This window comes from Myotis myotis, unplaced genomic scaffold (assembly GCF_014108235.1).
Source record: "Myotis myotis isolate mMyoMyo1 unplaced genomic scaffold, mMyoMyo1.p scaffold_m19_p_49, whole genome shotgun sequence".
Taxonomy (NCBI): domain Eukaryota; kingdom Metazoa; phylum Chordata; class Mammalia; order Chiroptera; family Vespertilionidae; genus Myotis; species Myotis myotis.
In genome coordinates this window covers 1,066,799-1,080,893 of record NW_023416356.1, presented here as the reverse complement: position 1 = coordinate 1,080,893, position 14,095 = coordinate 1,066,799, and the positions used below count along the sequence as shown (strand labels likewise).

Below are 14,095 nucleotides of genomic sequence, written 5' to 3'. Positions count from 1 at the left end.
ACACCTCAAAACTCAAAACTACACCAACCTCAAAACCCATCCCCTCGGCCACTCTCCTCTCCAGGGGATCTTCCCTTCTCTCGCATGCTCTCCCTCACTTCAACACCACGGAAGTTCTCACTAACCTTCCCAACAATCATGTGCAACTTCCAAAAAGCATGCGGACACTCCTTGCTCTGGTCCATCACCACACAACAGCTTCTGCCAACTCCTACACAAACAAAACACAAACAGCTTCATGCCCATCACCTGACCAACTCCACGGCCTCTTGCATCCTTTTCTTTGCCTGGGATGACACAAATACACACAAAGACAGACATGACAAAACCTGAAACCACAAAAACACTCCCAACTCCCACCTACAACCCCACCACCTAGGCATCACTCAGCTGCTCGCTCCTTTTCAGGGAGGATCGTCAGCCTTCCACATGCCAGGACACACATCCATGCACAGGCTGGGGGACACTCCAACCCATCCCACCGACCTTCCTCCCACATCAAAACCTATGGCACCAAGGACACTGCAACAACTGCACCCACCTGGCCGCTTCCATCAAAGGCAACAGCAAGCAGGGCCATTGGCCTTCCCTCCACCATCTAACACTAAGGATGTTGGAAGCGGAGGGAGGGAGGGAGGGAGGGAGGGACAGAAAAACAGAAAAAAATAGAAAACCTAAGGCTGATAGACCTTTTAGGACATGATCATCACACACTCTTAAATTCTATTGCATTAAGGACACTTGGACACGCACAACGGAGGACAAATGGGAACACTCACACCTACCACACAATATCATGTGGGGCTCAGGAACACAATGGCACAACAACACTCCACCAACTGATGACCTACATGCTCCAAGACACACCAACAACATACACCCGTCCAAAAACACCTCTCCCTCAGGAGACAACACAACACTCCGAAAACACCACCGCGTGCACAAGGAAGCACCCAAAAGAAATACATGCACCCACTCCCACAGCAAACGGACAACAAAATCACAAAACTTACCTCCGCGAACAAATGCTGCGTAGGTTGCCCAGAAAGGAACACACAAGGACAGAGTGGTGAGGGATGACAAATGGCTTCCATCAGCCGCACACCAGCAGCTTCAGGCTCAGTGGCTACAAGAAACAGTGAGGGAACTCAGCGACTTTCAAAGGACTTTGGGCGGGATTTGCATGGGCGGGAATTTTTAGGGGCGGAGACTTCTTCGGGCATACCCGGAGGGGAGACAATCCAAAGTTCTCACCGAAATTCAACACCGGACTTCAGCAAAGGCAATGTCCACAGTGAAATAACCTGAAAAGCCAATCCCGGGGAGAACGGGAGCAACTCGATGGCTCCAGCAAGCCTAACAAAAACTATCCATGAACCTTGGGGCACTCTGGGACTCACCTGCCACCCAGGTTCACCAGGTGGGACACACACCTCTTCACTTCTAACCAGGTCTCATCCGCAAAAACAGTCGCATCTCAGCTGTCCCACGACACTTGCCCTGCTCCCACAGGAATGGGCGCTGCTGAGGTCACCCCATCCCCGCGTATACGGGAGGCTGCCCTTCACAGGCCCTGGGACACACAACCCACCTATCCTTGCACCACACGAAACAACCTTTGCCTTCCTGACAATAATCAATACCCAACACTCTTACCTTGCTTTTCTCCTCCTGCAGGTCCCTGCAATCATGGATCATGGGCACGAACAACACTCAGCCACACTCCAAGCCTACACACACCTTGGGGCAGCGGACAGGCTCCATCCGAATCAAAAGCGACGGCTGGATACTCTGCACACACACCGCCAGGAAAACAAGGGCTGAGAGGACAGCAGGCTCCCTGAGCACACACAAACCCTCTCCCTGCCTCCCCATCTCAGGCTGCCTATTAGCATGCAAACATCAACACCTTCCAGGCACAAAGCACAATGGCCTACCCTTTCAACATCCCCGACCAAATTTTCATACCTGCAGGCCTTGACAAACCTCCACCCAAAAGACCTCAACAATGGCTCATCGACTGCGCCATACTGCTATTTCCCAAGGGAACCCCAGCGCTTGCATAGCAACAAGAAAGACCTTGCACACACACTTCTCTGCCAAATCTCTAAACGACCCTCTTCCTGAATTTCCCCTTTCGGTTTGGGCCTTGGAAACGACTGCCTTATGCTGAAATGGAGACTACAATAGCTGCACAACAAAGCCAAAGGCAACACATACTAGGGGACTCATTTCCTTCCACCAGAATAGGAACCACTGACCATGAAAAATGCACTCAAGAAACTGACATCTTCACACACCAGCTGTCTGTCTCCCTTACCTCATCATCAAACATGCAAAAACTTGCCACTGCCTGCCATAGGGTTGCTCGCCTCATGTATGCACTGAAGACTTCTCAGCTCAGGAACTACCTCCACTTGGCCTCAGGAAGACAATGGTCAACTCCTTTGGGACAGCACTGCCTCTCACCTCCACCCCCACATGGGCTCTGCCCTCAGAACAAAAAGAAACACCTCTTGGCCATTGCTTTGGACTTCAGGGATGCATGACAATGAAAGCTTCATCAACCAACAAACACAAAGCACACACTCTAACAATCTTAACACAAAACCTATCTCATACGACAATTCTGCTAGGAATACATACAACGAATAAGGAAAACACACAACCACAACAAAACCAGGAAAATATCTCAAGCACATGCACAAGGAACAATAACGGAAACGGGGGTTCTAGGCAAACTGACTGTGAGGGTCGCGGCGCAGGAAACTGAGCCAAAGAGTCGGCAGATGGAAGGAGCAGAACTGATTCTGTGCTCCCGAGCAAGGTCCACAGATCCTGGGGTTGGGCCAATGGAGTCACGCTGAGAGGGAGTAGGGGCATTTTCTTAGGCAGCTATTCAGTGACGGTGGGGGGAGCATGAGCTGTGGCAGTTCCTGCCGCAGGGGTCTTCACGGTTTCCAGAAAGGGGTCTATGTCGCCATCTGTCTGGTAGCTGACCTCTTAGGAATTCCAGGAATGGCCCAGTCTCTGCCTCACCATCTGCCTTGCAGACGCATGCATCAGCTCCTGGACCCCCTTTAGACCCAACATGAACCTCTTGCAAATCTCAACAACAGGAATGAGACTCGACAAGAGTACGGTCATGCCCCAAACACAAACCTTCTGCACCACAAAGCTTAACTTTGTCCTAACAAACCTACTGCACCCCTTCCTTCCTTCCTTCCTTCCCAGTACGGCCATGAACATCCCTTTCAAATACACACAGGCACTGCCTCGTTCCAAATACTGGAAACTAGTCTCAATGACTTTACAGCCCAATGCTGGCCTTGCTCTCTCCAAACAAAGCAACAGCTTCTCTACAGGCAACACCCAAAACACACATTGACATGTGTGGACGAAAAGGGGCCACATGCTGACCTGACAAGCTCAGGAGAAGCCTGAAAGGCAGTTTTGCAGACTCGGAGACCAAAAGGAACCACAAAGGATGGTCTGAAATTAAACCTTAACTAAAAGCAGTTATGGTGGGCAGTTACATCCTAAGCCAATATCTTCACTGATAAAGGTCAACCTTTACCGTAACTGAGCCTATCTGTCTTTTTGCATCTATGATAACATGTCCTTGGTGTTAGGTCAGAGAGAGCCCAGGATCGGATACATGCAGACATGACAAGATAATGGACTTCCCCTGGAATTTCTCACAGATCAAGGTGCCAGACACAGATACAGGCTTCTTCTCCCTTAATCCACATACCCCTGCCCATCCCCTGCAGCAGAGAATCCCTCAGCTCATGTCCCCGCCCCTCACCCAACCGCAGTATAAAAAAAGCGCCCCCCTCCCTGTTGGCGTGAATCCACATGCCCTGTCCTTGGGGTACGTGGGTCTCCCGGGGACGCAGAATAAACCTTTTCCTTTCCTTTCTTTTCTGATTCACTGGACTCTATTTCTTGCGCCGCCTCCTGAGCCACCTAACCTAACACTTGGGATGTCTGGGTCACTTGTGACTTCCCTTTTTATGGAGCCCCTGGGGCACAGCCAGGTGTGCTGGGCCCAGGACAGATACCACAAATTCCTTCATCATCATGTGAATTGTTCTTGCACCCCCCTAAGTATGTGTCCATCATTTTACTTTTTGTCCTATCACAGAGGTTTCCCCGCTTCGCTTAATCCCACCTCCTTAAATCTGTCACCAAGGAATGTCATGTATAAATACGGATGTAACCCTGCCATTCTCTGGAGCACTATCTCAATTTGTTGAGGTTCTGCTTCCCGGCATATGTCGACAGTTTGGCTCAAATAAACTCACAAAAATTCTTTGCAGGTTTCAATGTTTTTTTTTTACGTTAACACATGCAACCTACTTTCCACAGGGTTCAGGAGGGACTGTGTGTGACTGGGAGGCCGGCCACAAAAGCCTGGGACTTAGGTAACACACAAAAAACACAGACCTAGGAATATAGACATGGGACAATCTCATGGCAAAGTATCTTCAGGATGTGGATGGGGGAATCCCCTGACCCAGCAGCGCTGTTCCTTCAATAAAGGTCTCCACTGAGGCCTCCACGGATAACATTTAGCTTTTCCACCAGGATGACACAACAAAAATACCAGGAAACACGATATGGGGGGGGGGGGGGGGGGCGGGGCGGGGAGGGAGGGAGGGAGGGAGAGAGAGAGAGCGCGTGAGCTCTCCAAAATGGTGGTTTCCAAAGATGTTTTCTGCATGCATTGAAAGCAACAAGAGACATCAATGGATGACTTCAAATCCATGGCTGATAGTGTGGACGAAAGGGGCCACACGCTGACCTGACAAGCTCAGGGAAGGCCTGCGTGGCAGCCTAGCAGACTCAGAGACCTAAAATAACCACAAAGGATGGTCTGAAATTAAACTTTAACTAAAAGCAGTTATGGTGGGCAGTTATGTCCTAAGCCAGTATCTTCACTGACAAGATCAAGTTTGATCCTTACTGAGCCCATTTGCCTTTTTGCCTCTAAGATAACATTCCCTTGAAGTGTCTGGGTAACTTGTAACTTCCCTTTTTCTGGAACCCCTGGGGCATAACCAAATGTTCTTGAGCGCCAGGGCAGATACTACAAATTCCTTCATTATCATGTTGATTGATCCTACACCCACCTAAGTATGTGTCCATCATTTTACTTTTTGTCCTATCACAGAGGTTTCCCCGCTTCGCTTAATCCCACCTCCTTAAATCTGTCACCAAGGAATGTCATGTATAAATACGGATGTAACCCTGCCATTCTCCGGAGCACTATCTCAATTTGTTGAGGTTCTGCTTCCCGGCATATGTCGACAGTTTGGCTCAAATAAACTCACAAAAATTCTTTACAGGTTTGAATGGTTTGCCGGAACCGGTTTGGCTCAGTGGATAGAGCGTCGGCTTGCGGACTGAAGGGTCCCAGGTTCGATTCCGGTCAAGGGCATGTACCTGGGTTGCGGGCACATCCCCAGTGGAAGGTGTGCAGGAGGCAGCTGATCGATGTTCCTCTCTCATCGATGTTTCTAACTCTCTATCTCTCTCCCTTCCTCTCTGTAAAAAAATCAATAAAATATATTAAAAAAAAAAATTCTTTACAGGTTTGAATGGTTTTTTTTTTTTTTTACGTTAACAATAGATAGGGGAGTAGGGACAAAGCAAAGCAGACGAAACCTCTGGTGTTGGACAAAAAATAAAAACTATGGAGCTGGGTGCAGGGCACTTCATAGTCAACCATTCACAGAACCTCAAGAACAATACAGGCACTTCTGCTCTGAGCCAGGGTGATGGAGCTGCACCCTCGGGAGAACGGACAAACGGAACTCCAAAGGCACAAGGACATTTCACAACTAGCTCATCTCATACACAAATAACAAAAGCCTGCGTCTACATGCAAATGCATCTTTCTCAGGGAAGAGATTGCCCGAGGACATGACGAACCACTAGAAACTCACTTTTGGGTCAAGCTTTGGCTTTTCAGGCCTTCCTCATGGGGGACTTGCAGTCTCTTCCCTTGGTGAGGCCACCACGCAGCACCTCCCTGAATGACTCACGCAAACCTGCAAACGGGACATTCAACACATCCAGGACTCACGATACCGCAAACATCCCATCTGCTTTCTCCTGCTACACTGCTACACACTGTTCAAGGCAATTGCATGGCATCAGCGAGTCCAACTCAACACTCAATCCTAGGATTCAAACCACATGGGGGCGGGGCATGGAGAATTCCAGCTTTTGGAATGGCAGCGACCAATTCATTGGGCAAAGCTTACATCCACCACCCACCCCATCTGAGGTACTGGCCGAGGGAACTCACCCCCCACGCCATCCATCCTTCCAGGAAAACACCTTCACATGCTTCACCTGGGAATCCCACCATTTTCTCAACAACTCACACACCGAGCCTCTTCCACCACCACACATCACTCGATTGCATGGCCCATCTACAAACCAACCCCCCACAAAACCGGCTCCTCACAACATTGGGGACTGCTGGCCTCAGTTCCAACACTGAAGCCTGGGGGGAGCAAAAAAATGCACAACACTATGGACAGGGGGACCGCGTGCCTCAGGGAACATGACAAATGGCAAGACACCTTTTCCTTAGCACCACCTGACCTGGCACGCGGTCACAGTCAAGCAGCAATTGCAGGGGGGATGCAGACAGGATTAGGCATTTGGGAGAATTCGGGTCCATTGAAAAAAGACAGGGGCACACACCGGGAGAAGGGACATGGCCACAACACAACCAAGCCAGGGGCGCTCACATATCCATAACACAAGGGAACACCAACACTCGCATTTGCATAACAAAAAAGATATGCAAATAACCCACAAAGGTCAACATTTACAAAATAAAGACAAGGAAGCCCTGGATTCAGGAGGAAAGGAAGAAAGCCCAGAGGGAAGCAGGGGGGACAACCTCACGAGGCCCATGGGAAGGTCAACCTTGGAGCCCAGGACGTACTAGGCGCAGTGATGGCGAACCTAAGACACCTCTGACACGCGAACTCACTTTTTTGGTTGATGTTCCTTTGTTAAATGGCATTTGAATATATAAAATAAATATCAAAAATATAAATCTTTGTTTTACTATGGTTGCAAAGATCAAAAAATTTCTATGTGTGACACGGCACCAGAGTTAAGTTAGGCTTTTTCAAAATGCTGGCACGCTGAGCTCAAAAGGTTCTCCATCACTGGACTAGGGGAACCAACTCCAAGGGGAATATGGACCCAGGCACCAAGATCTGCACCCTTGACAGGACATAGGGAAAGGAACCCGGTGGGACCCCTTTCACCCTCCCTACGTGGCAGTCTGCACTTCTTCTTCAACACATCTCCACACTGGCTACACTTTCTGGCCGGAAATTCATTCTGCCATTCTGGCGGGAAAAAAACACGGCTTCCAGTACAAAAAGGACGTAGCCACAGGATCCCCCCTTTCATACACCCGCTACAAAGGGGCACCTCTGCCTCGGTGCCCACTCAGGAGCCTCACATTGTGCACGGATGACAAGCAAATCTGTCCAACACACACGCGCACACACACACACACACACACACACACACACACGCACGCACACACGCGCACACAAACATTCCTCCTCAGCTAGGTCTTGGCTCCACCTGCTGGACAAGCAGGGACAAGCATTTCCAATTGCAATCCTCTCACCAACAGGGACAGACACACATGGGCTCCCAAACAGCTTCCTGGGAGGAACTTTACAATACTAGGATGCTCTCTTCCCTCCAGCCTTCCATTACAAGGAACAGCTTTTCATTAGGAATACCTGTGCTTTCAGAAAAAATCTTCTTTCTGTAGCCTCATATTCCCACAAGGAGTGGAAGAAAAAATATAGCATAGAAACCTTTCACTTTCAACAAAGAGGCTTCACTTTCCTCAGCTGATTTCACACACAGTGATTTTGGCATTTGAACTTCAAGGGATTCACAACATTCAGAAGCGAGGACGCACTGCTGGATGCTGATCACATTCACATTGACGATACGGAACATAGCACAACAGTCCTACTTCATCGCATGGCCCCTTCAACAGGAATGCCTATGCATGCCACGTGCTCAAAACAGGGCAGAAGTACATGTTTATTTCCGATTACGGTGGATGGAAATGGTTTCAAATTGACATCTTTCACAGGGAATATGAGCACTAGCCCATGCTGCTCGCTCCATCAGCTTCACAGATACACCTGCTACAACCAACACTCTCTGCTCTCTTTCAAAAGGCCACAAAATCAGCAGCTTGGACACGCTCAGAAAGTCACCTCAGAGGGAACCTCAGTGCACCTGTCTCCAGGATGCCCCTTCAAAGGGCTGCAAGGGGTGCACAACCCACAGCAAAAACAGTGACTTCAGGGAATTCGTTCTCATCAAGGATTCTCTCTCAGCACGGATAGTTCTCTCTCTCTCTCTCTCTCTCTCTCTCTCTCTCTCTCTCTCCCTCCCTCCCTCCCTCCCTCATGCCCTCCCACCCTCCTGCCCTCTCTCTCTCTCTCTTCCTTTCTAAAATAATAAAAAATAAATAACTTCCTACCAAAATAAAAACATGGTTTCTGCAACAAGCCATTCAGCAGAATATTTTTCTTGGGGTACTAACACGTTCCCATTACAAAAACTGACTGCGTCTATCTAGCCCCACCCAAAACAATGACAGCCTCCCCGGGACTGACTGCACCCAAAGTGGCGGTCTCACGGTATGGACAGACTTAACATGGACAGCCTTGCCTCACCGCTACTAAATGACTAACTGTGGAAACAATGGCAGCCTCCACATCAATAGCTGCCTACTTCTTCAGTCATGGCCATCCCCAAGGAAATGGCTGCCTCAATCACAGCGGCCTCCAGGTCACTGAGGGCCTCAACCATGGTCGCCTCTCCATGACCATCGCGGGAATAACATGTTCTCGCCAGACCCCAAACACTCCAAGGAAAGACTGAAGGCTCCACAATCGCAGCCTCCTGGGAAATGATGACTCACTGCCTCAACAAGGCCCACCTACAGGGGACCAGCTCACATCCTCAACGCACCGGATCACCAGGCCAGGGCAGCGCTCTCTGAGGCCTCCCTCTGCAGGCCTGGGCCACAAACTGGTCACACATCTACACCCGTCACTTCACTCCATTCAGCCACGGAATCATGGCCGCCCTGGACAGCCTTTGGGATTTTCCGGGATTTCTTTTTTGGGGTTTTTCCGGAGACATTTTAGGGGACCTGACATTTCAGCACCAAGGACAAAACCACACTGTGTTTTCCTGCAACGGCCACGAGAGCGCGGCAGAGGATCGCTTGGCCGCAGGGATGGCCTCACAGGCAGCGTCCTTTCACCTTGGCTCCTCCGAGATGCTCTCTTCTCAGTGCAAACACAAGAAAAACTCTGGGAAATTGTGGAGCACAAAACGCCACATTTCTAAATCGGCGCCTCCTCATGCGCAATAACACAAGGAAGCACAGAGGGGAATCCTAAGCTTTAGGTCCTTCCCTGGAATGGAACGGACCTGCTGTGGGGCAACCGGTAAGAGACGACCACCAGAGCCAAAGGGTAGAATTTAGGAGCCTTTTTAGCTGGACAGCGACCGCAGTTACAGCACCCTGCCGTAGCAAGGACCTAACTGCAGACCCGACCAGATGTACAAGTAAGCTTTTATTCACAAAAACCACAAAACAGTTGGCTAAACACACACAAAGTTCGTCGCTCCATTTCTCAACACAGGTCACAGACTCATACCTTTGAAAGGCCACAGGTTACACACTCATACCTTAGAAAGGTTAGGCTCTTCACCCCTGACTAAACCGTGACCTGCTTGTAAAAAATGTTAACAGGAAGCTGTGGTCTTTGGACCACTGAGTTGACAGAAACACATCTAGAGCCCTCGGGTCTTGGGACCACTGAGTTCACAGGGAAACATTATCTGCAACCCTCAGGTCTAAGGATAATTGTGCTGTCCTGGTTCTCAGGGACAGAGGAATTTGCTTTCTAACACCAGTAACATCACAATCAATGGGACATTCACATTATAATCAAGAAGGCATTCAATCGAATGGGATTATTTATGCAATTCAGAAAATCAAAATGACTTTTCTATTGTTAAGCCAAACTGCAGGGTTAGAGTTAAACTATAGTTTCTACCTGGGATGATTGCTACCATACTTCACCTTGATGTACTAGAATCCGCTCCAGATGAGAACAATGGTGCTACAACGGTTACTAGCAACCTAGAAAGGTTGGCACAACTATAGCTGTGACAAAATGGGTTTTCCTGCTGTGAGGCTAGGGCAGAGAATGTGAGGGCAGGCCTGTCTTCTGTTCTCTTATTTACAGCTATGACCTCAGGGAAAATCTGCCCTCTCCCCCTCCACACTGCCAACACCCCTCCTACCCAGGTCCCCGGCCTGTGCTTCCTGGAAGAGGTAGTAGAGGCATCCTGAAGTCAATGGCTGAGAAGGAAGGTGCATTTAAGCAGCAAAGCAGCACCTTGGCCTGTGGTCTACACCTCCACACAGGTGGAATCAAGTGAGAACGTGCACAGCCAGGGCAGAGGATGCTGCGAGCGTGGAAGGCACCATCCTCCCAGGCAGCTCTGGAGAACACACTTTCAAAAGACTCAAACTTAATCCCATGGTCCCCAGTGGTTTCCCTATCAAAAGCAAAATTATCTCGGCAGAGCGTTAATGAAGAAAGGCAGGGATATTAATGAGCATCTGTGAGCGCTCTCTTTCTCTCCCTCAAGCCTAAGGAAATAAGATATTCGAGTGTTAAGAGAGAGGTAGAGAGAGAGAGTAGGAACACCAAGAAAGAACTGCAACTGCTGGTTATATAGTGCCCTGGCTTCCTTCCCTGGCTTCCGTCCTTGCTCCCCGGCGCTCTGCCCAAGCTCCCCGGGCTGGGCTTGGTTAAATACTCGCTGGGTGATTGAGTACTCCTGGTGTGGGAGTAAGTAATTAAGCTGAGGAGGCTCTGAGAGCTGCCAGATGCATGCCTGGGGGTGTTCTAGGGGTGTTCCCAGGCCCTGCTGGGCCAGAGCCACTGCTCCTGCCCAGGGATTAAGCTGGCAGCCTGGGCTCCTTGCAGGCCCCCCATGGCCAGGCCGCCCCCCTGCCTCCAGGCTTCTGTAGCTGCCATGACAGGGGCACAGCGCCCACCCTGCCTCGCCTGAGCTCAATCCCGGATGGCCGTGATGCCGTTGCCCCATTTTGCTTCCATTAAAAATGTCTGTGTATTTCCAACCCTCAGCAACCGGCTTCCGCCAGTGGAGGCAGCCTGCGCCCTGGGCGAGGTCACCCCGAGGAGACCAGGGGCCTGTGGCTGCCACAAAGGTGGCTGTGAGCACAGGGGTTGAGGTTGGGGCCACACCAAGGCTCCAGGGTCTTCACGGCCTGGCAGGCTGCCCACAGGACCCCGCTCAGAGGAGAGGGACGCCTGCCTGGGCGGGGAGGGGCCCGGGTGCTGAGACCGCGCCCCTAGGGTCGCCCTGGCTCAGCCTGACTGGCTCACGCTGGCACCGGCCAAGCCCCCTGGGCCACCTTCCTGGGGCTGCCCGCGCCCAGCCCCGCCCCCGCCCCCGCCCCGCCCCCGCCCCGCCCCCGCCTCCAGGCCCACTTCCGTATACGTGGCGGAGTCACGTGTTAGGAATACGGGCGTGAAGCCAGCGCCACCATGTTGATTTATGGCAGCGCTACGTCCGGGCAAGAATGCGGCCACGGACCAGCCGCCCGAAGTTCTGGCCCTTGTGCGCAAGTGCGGAAGTGTACTGGCCCCGAGTGTGACCGGTTTCCGGCCGGTGGTGCTGCGCCGGCTTCCTGAGACGTGTAACGGCTGGTGGGCCGCAGCCATGGCTGAGAGGAAACCTAATGGTGGGGGTGGTGCCGCCTCCACCTCCTCGTCCGGCACTAATTTACTCTTCTCATCCTCGGCCACAGAGTTCACCTTCAACGTGCCCTTCATCCCGGTCACGCAGGCCGCCGCTGCCTCCGCCTCCTTGCTCCTGCCTGGAGGTAGTACGGAGAGGGTTCCGGGGGACGCGTCTGTGAGGGGAACGGGGCGGGGGCCTGCGGTGACGAGGGTCGGACTGGAGGTTTTCCTTCGGTCGCCACCCGCCTGGTGGGTGGCTGCCAAGGCCGTTGGTGGGCAGTGTGAGCGGCTTGGGTGCTTTGGGACTCGGAGGCGGGGTCGGTCCCAAGGCTTCCTTTGCGCCCCTTGAAGGACCCGTTCGGAGGCCGGACACTCCTGCCTGGCGGCCCACACGTTTGGTTGAGCACTTACTGGTGTGGCAGGTCCTGGCGGGAAATGCAGGTGACTTAGCGCCCCCCCTTTCAGGATGCCGAGGATGTCCCCCAGGATACGTGGGCGCCTCCCAGGATGCACCGTCTTGAAAGAGGAGGGTTGCAGCCTGTGCCTCTCTGTGCGGATACTGCCTGTCTGGGCATCACCGCCTCCTGCGCGCCTTCCGGTTCCCCTCGGTCCCCACTCCTGTGTGCGCCTTAGCTCCTTGTCCGCATGTTTACTCCTGGGGAGAGATGGCTTTTTAACAACTATGTGGCATAACCCAGAGGGTGGTGTTTAGAAGCATAAACTGTTCCAGCTCCGGTCCTGCAGGAACTCACTGTGACCTCAGGCCTGGTACTGTACCTCTCTACACTTCAGTGTCCACTATGTCCAGCCTCATAGGGCTGTAATGAGAAATGAATTGAGTTTTAAAAAAATATTTGTGCTGATTTCCGAGAGGAAGGGAGAGGGGGAGAGATACAGACATCAATGATGGGAGAGAAACATTGATCGGCTGCCTCCTGCACATCCCCCACTGAAGATCCAGCCACAAACTGGGCATCTTCCCTTGACCAGAATCGAACCAGGGACCCTTCAGACAACAGTCAATGCTCTATCCACTGAGCCAAACTGGCTAGGGCAATGAATGGGTTTTTGTAAGGCACTGAGTACAGTGCCTGGCACACAGTGCTATATAAATGTTTGTGAAATAAACACGCATGTCTGTCTGGAATGTGGGCTTTTTGAAGGTGAGACTTATTTACCTTTTTGTTTTTAGATCTTTAGTGACTATCACATAGATTCTTACTCAAGGGTACATATTTTCCCACTGAATATTCTTGCTTAAAGGACGAAAGTCTCATGGAGAAGTGAAGGGCAAACTGGAGGCACTTGCACGTGCAGATTCCCTTTCACTTGTGTTATGTTTCTTCTTGGTGCTTATCACCACCCGACAGGTACACATATTTGTTTATCTTATCCCACTGCAATGTAAGTTTCATGAGAGCAGGAATTTATACCTAGAACAAGGATTTGAAGGATGAGGAAGGGCATGGTATGCGGTAGACCAGTTTTTTAATCGATATTTGTTGAATGAATGAAAGGATGGGCGTCAGGAATATGTACCTCTTGTTTTGAAAACTGGTGGGAAGGTTAGGCATTGCCGTTTTCGTAAAGGACTAGCCTGGCTGTAGGAAGTTGAAGGAATACATAAGGTCATACATGCAGCTAATTCTGTAACAATTATTTTTCCATCTATAAAAAGGATTTGGTCACAGCCGCCATAGCTCAATGGATTGAGTGTCCTCCCATGCACCAGTATGGAAGGGTACGCAGAAATTAGGGCATTGGGAGAGATAGGCGTATGTAAAAGTCTCAAGTGTGGGAAAACCTGCAGATTTGTCAGGATTTGGTGGTAGCTGCTCACATTCTCTTTCCTCCCACTCTTCGTCTCTCTTCCTGTCCCTTCTTCCCCTCTCCCAGGAGATCGGTGTGACTATAGTGTGTGTAGGCGGTGAAATTAGAGGTGTGTTTTGGAAAGACTGGAGTGTTGTGAGCTTGCACTAGAATAAAGCCTGCTGTAGCAAGAGCCACCAGCCTGGAGGCCATTGTGAATCGGGCAGGCGTGGATGGCACTGTAGCCATAATCAGCCACATGGGGCATAAAGAGCAGGGAATGGATAGGAGAGATTTCAGACCATAAAAGTGTTGGGACTTAGGGACCCACTGGTGACCAGACTGTCTGCTCTTTGAACACAGATGCTCCTTCTCATTCAGTTTTAGCCCCCAGACCTAGCTTCAGTGCCTGGCACATA

General features: G+C 50.9%; 1 protein-coding gene across 6 annotated transcripts in view; it reads left to right on the top strand.

Annotated features, from left to right (window-relative positions):
* Positions 1-11,675: 11,675 nt before the first annotated feature.
* Positions 11,676-14,095, top strand: part of LOC118655625 (SEC23 interacting protein) — a 41,557-nt gene continuing 39,137 nt past the window's right edge. For 4 of the 6 annotated variants that reach the window (XR_004967312.1, XM_036307659.1, XM_036307661.1 and 1 more), the window contains exon 1: positions 11,677-12,010. Coding sequence is in view for 5 of the 6 variants with exons in the window: in XM_036307659.1 (XP_036163552.1) it covers positions 11,683-12,010 (328 nt within the window). In the remaining variant the exon portion in view is untranslated. Of the gene's footprint in view, positions 12,011-14,095 lie in introns of all 6 variants that reach the window. The other 2 variants (XM_036307660.1, XM_036307657.1) reach the window with 2 other exon arrangements.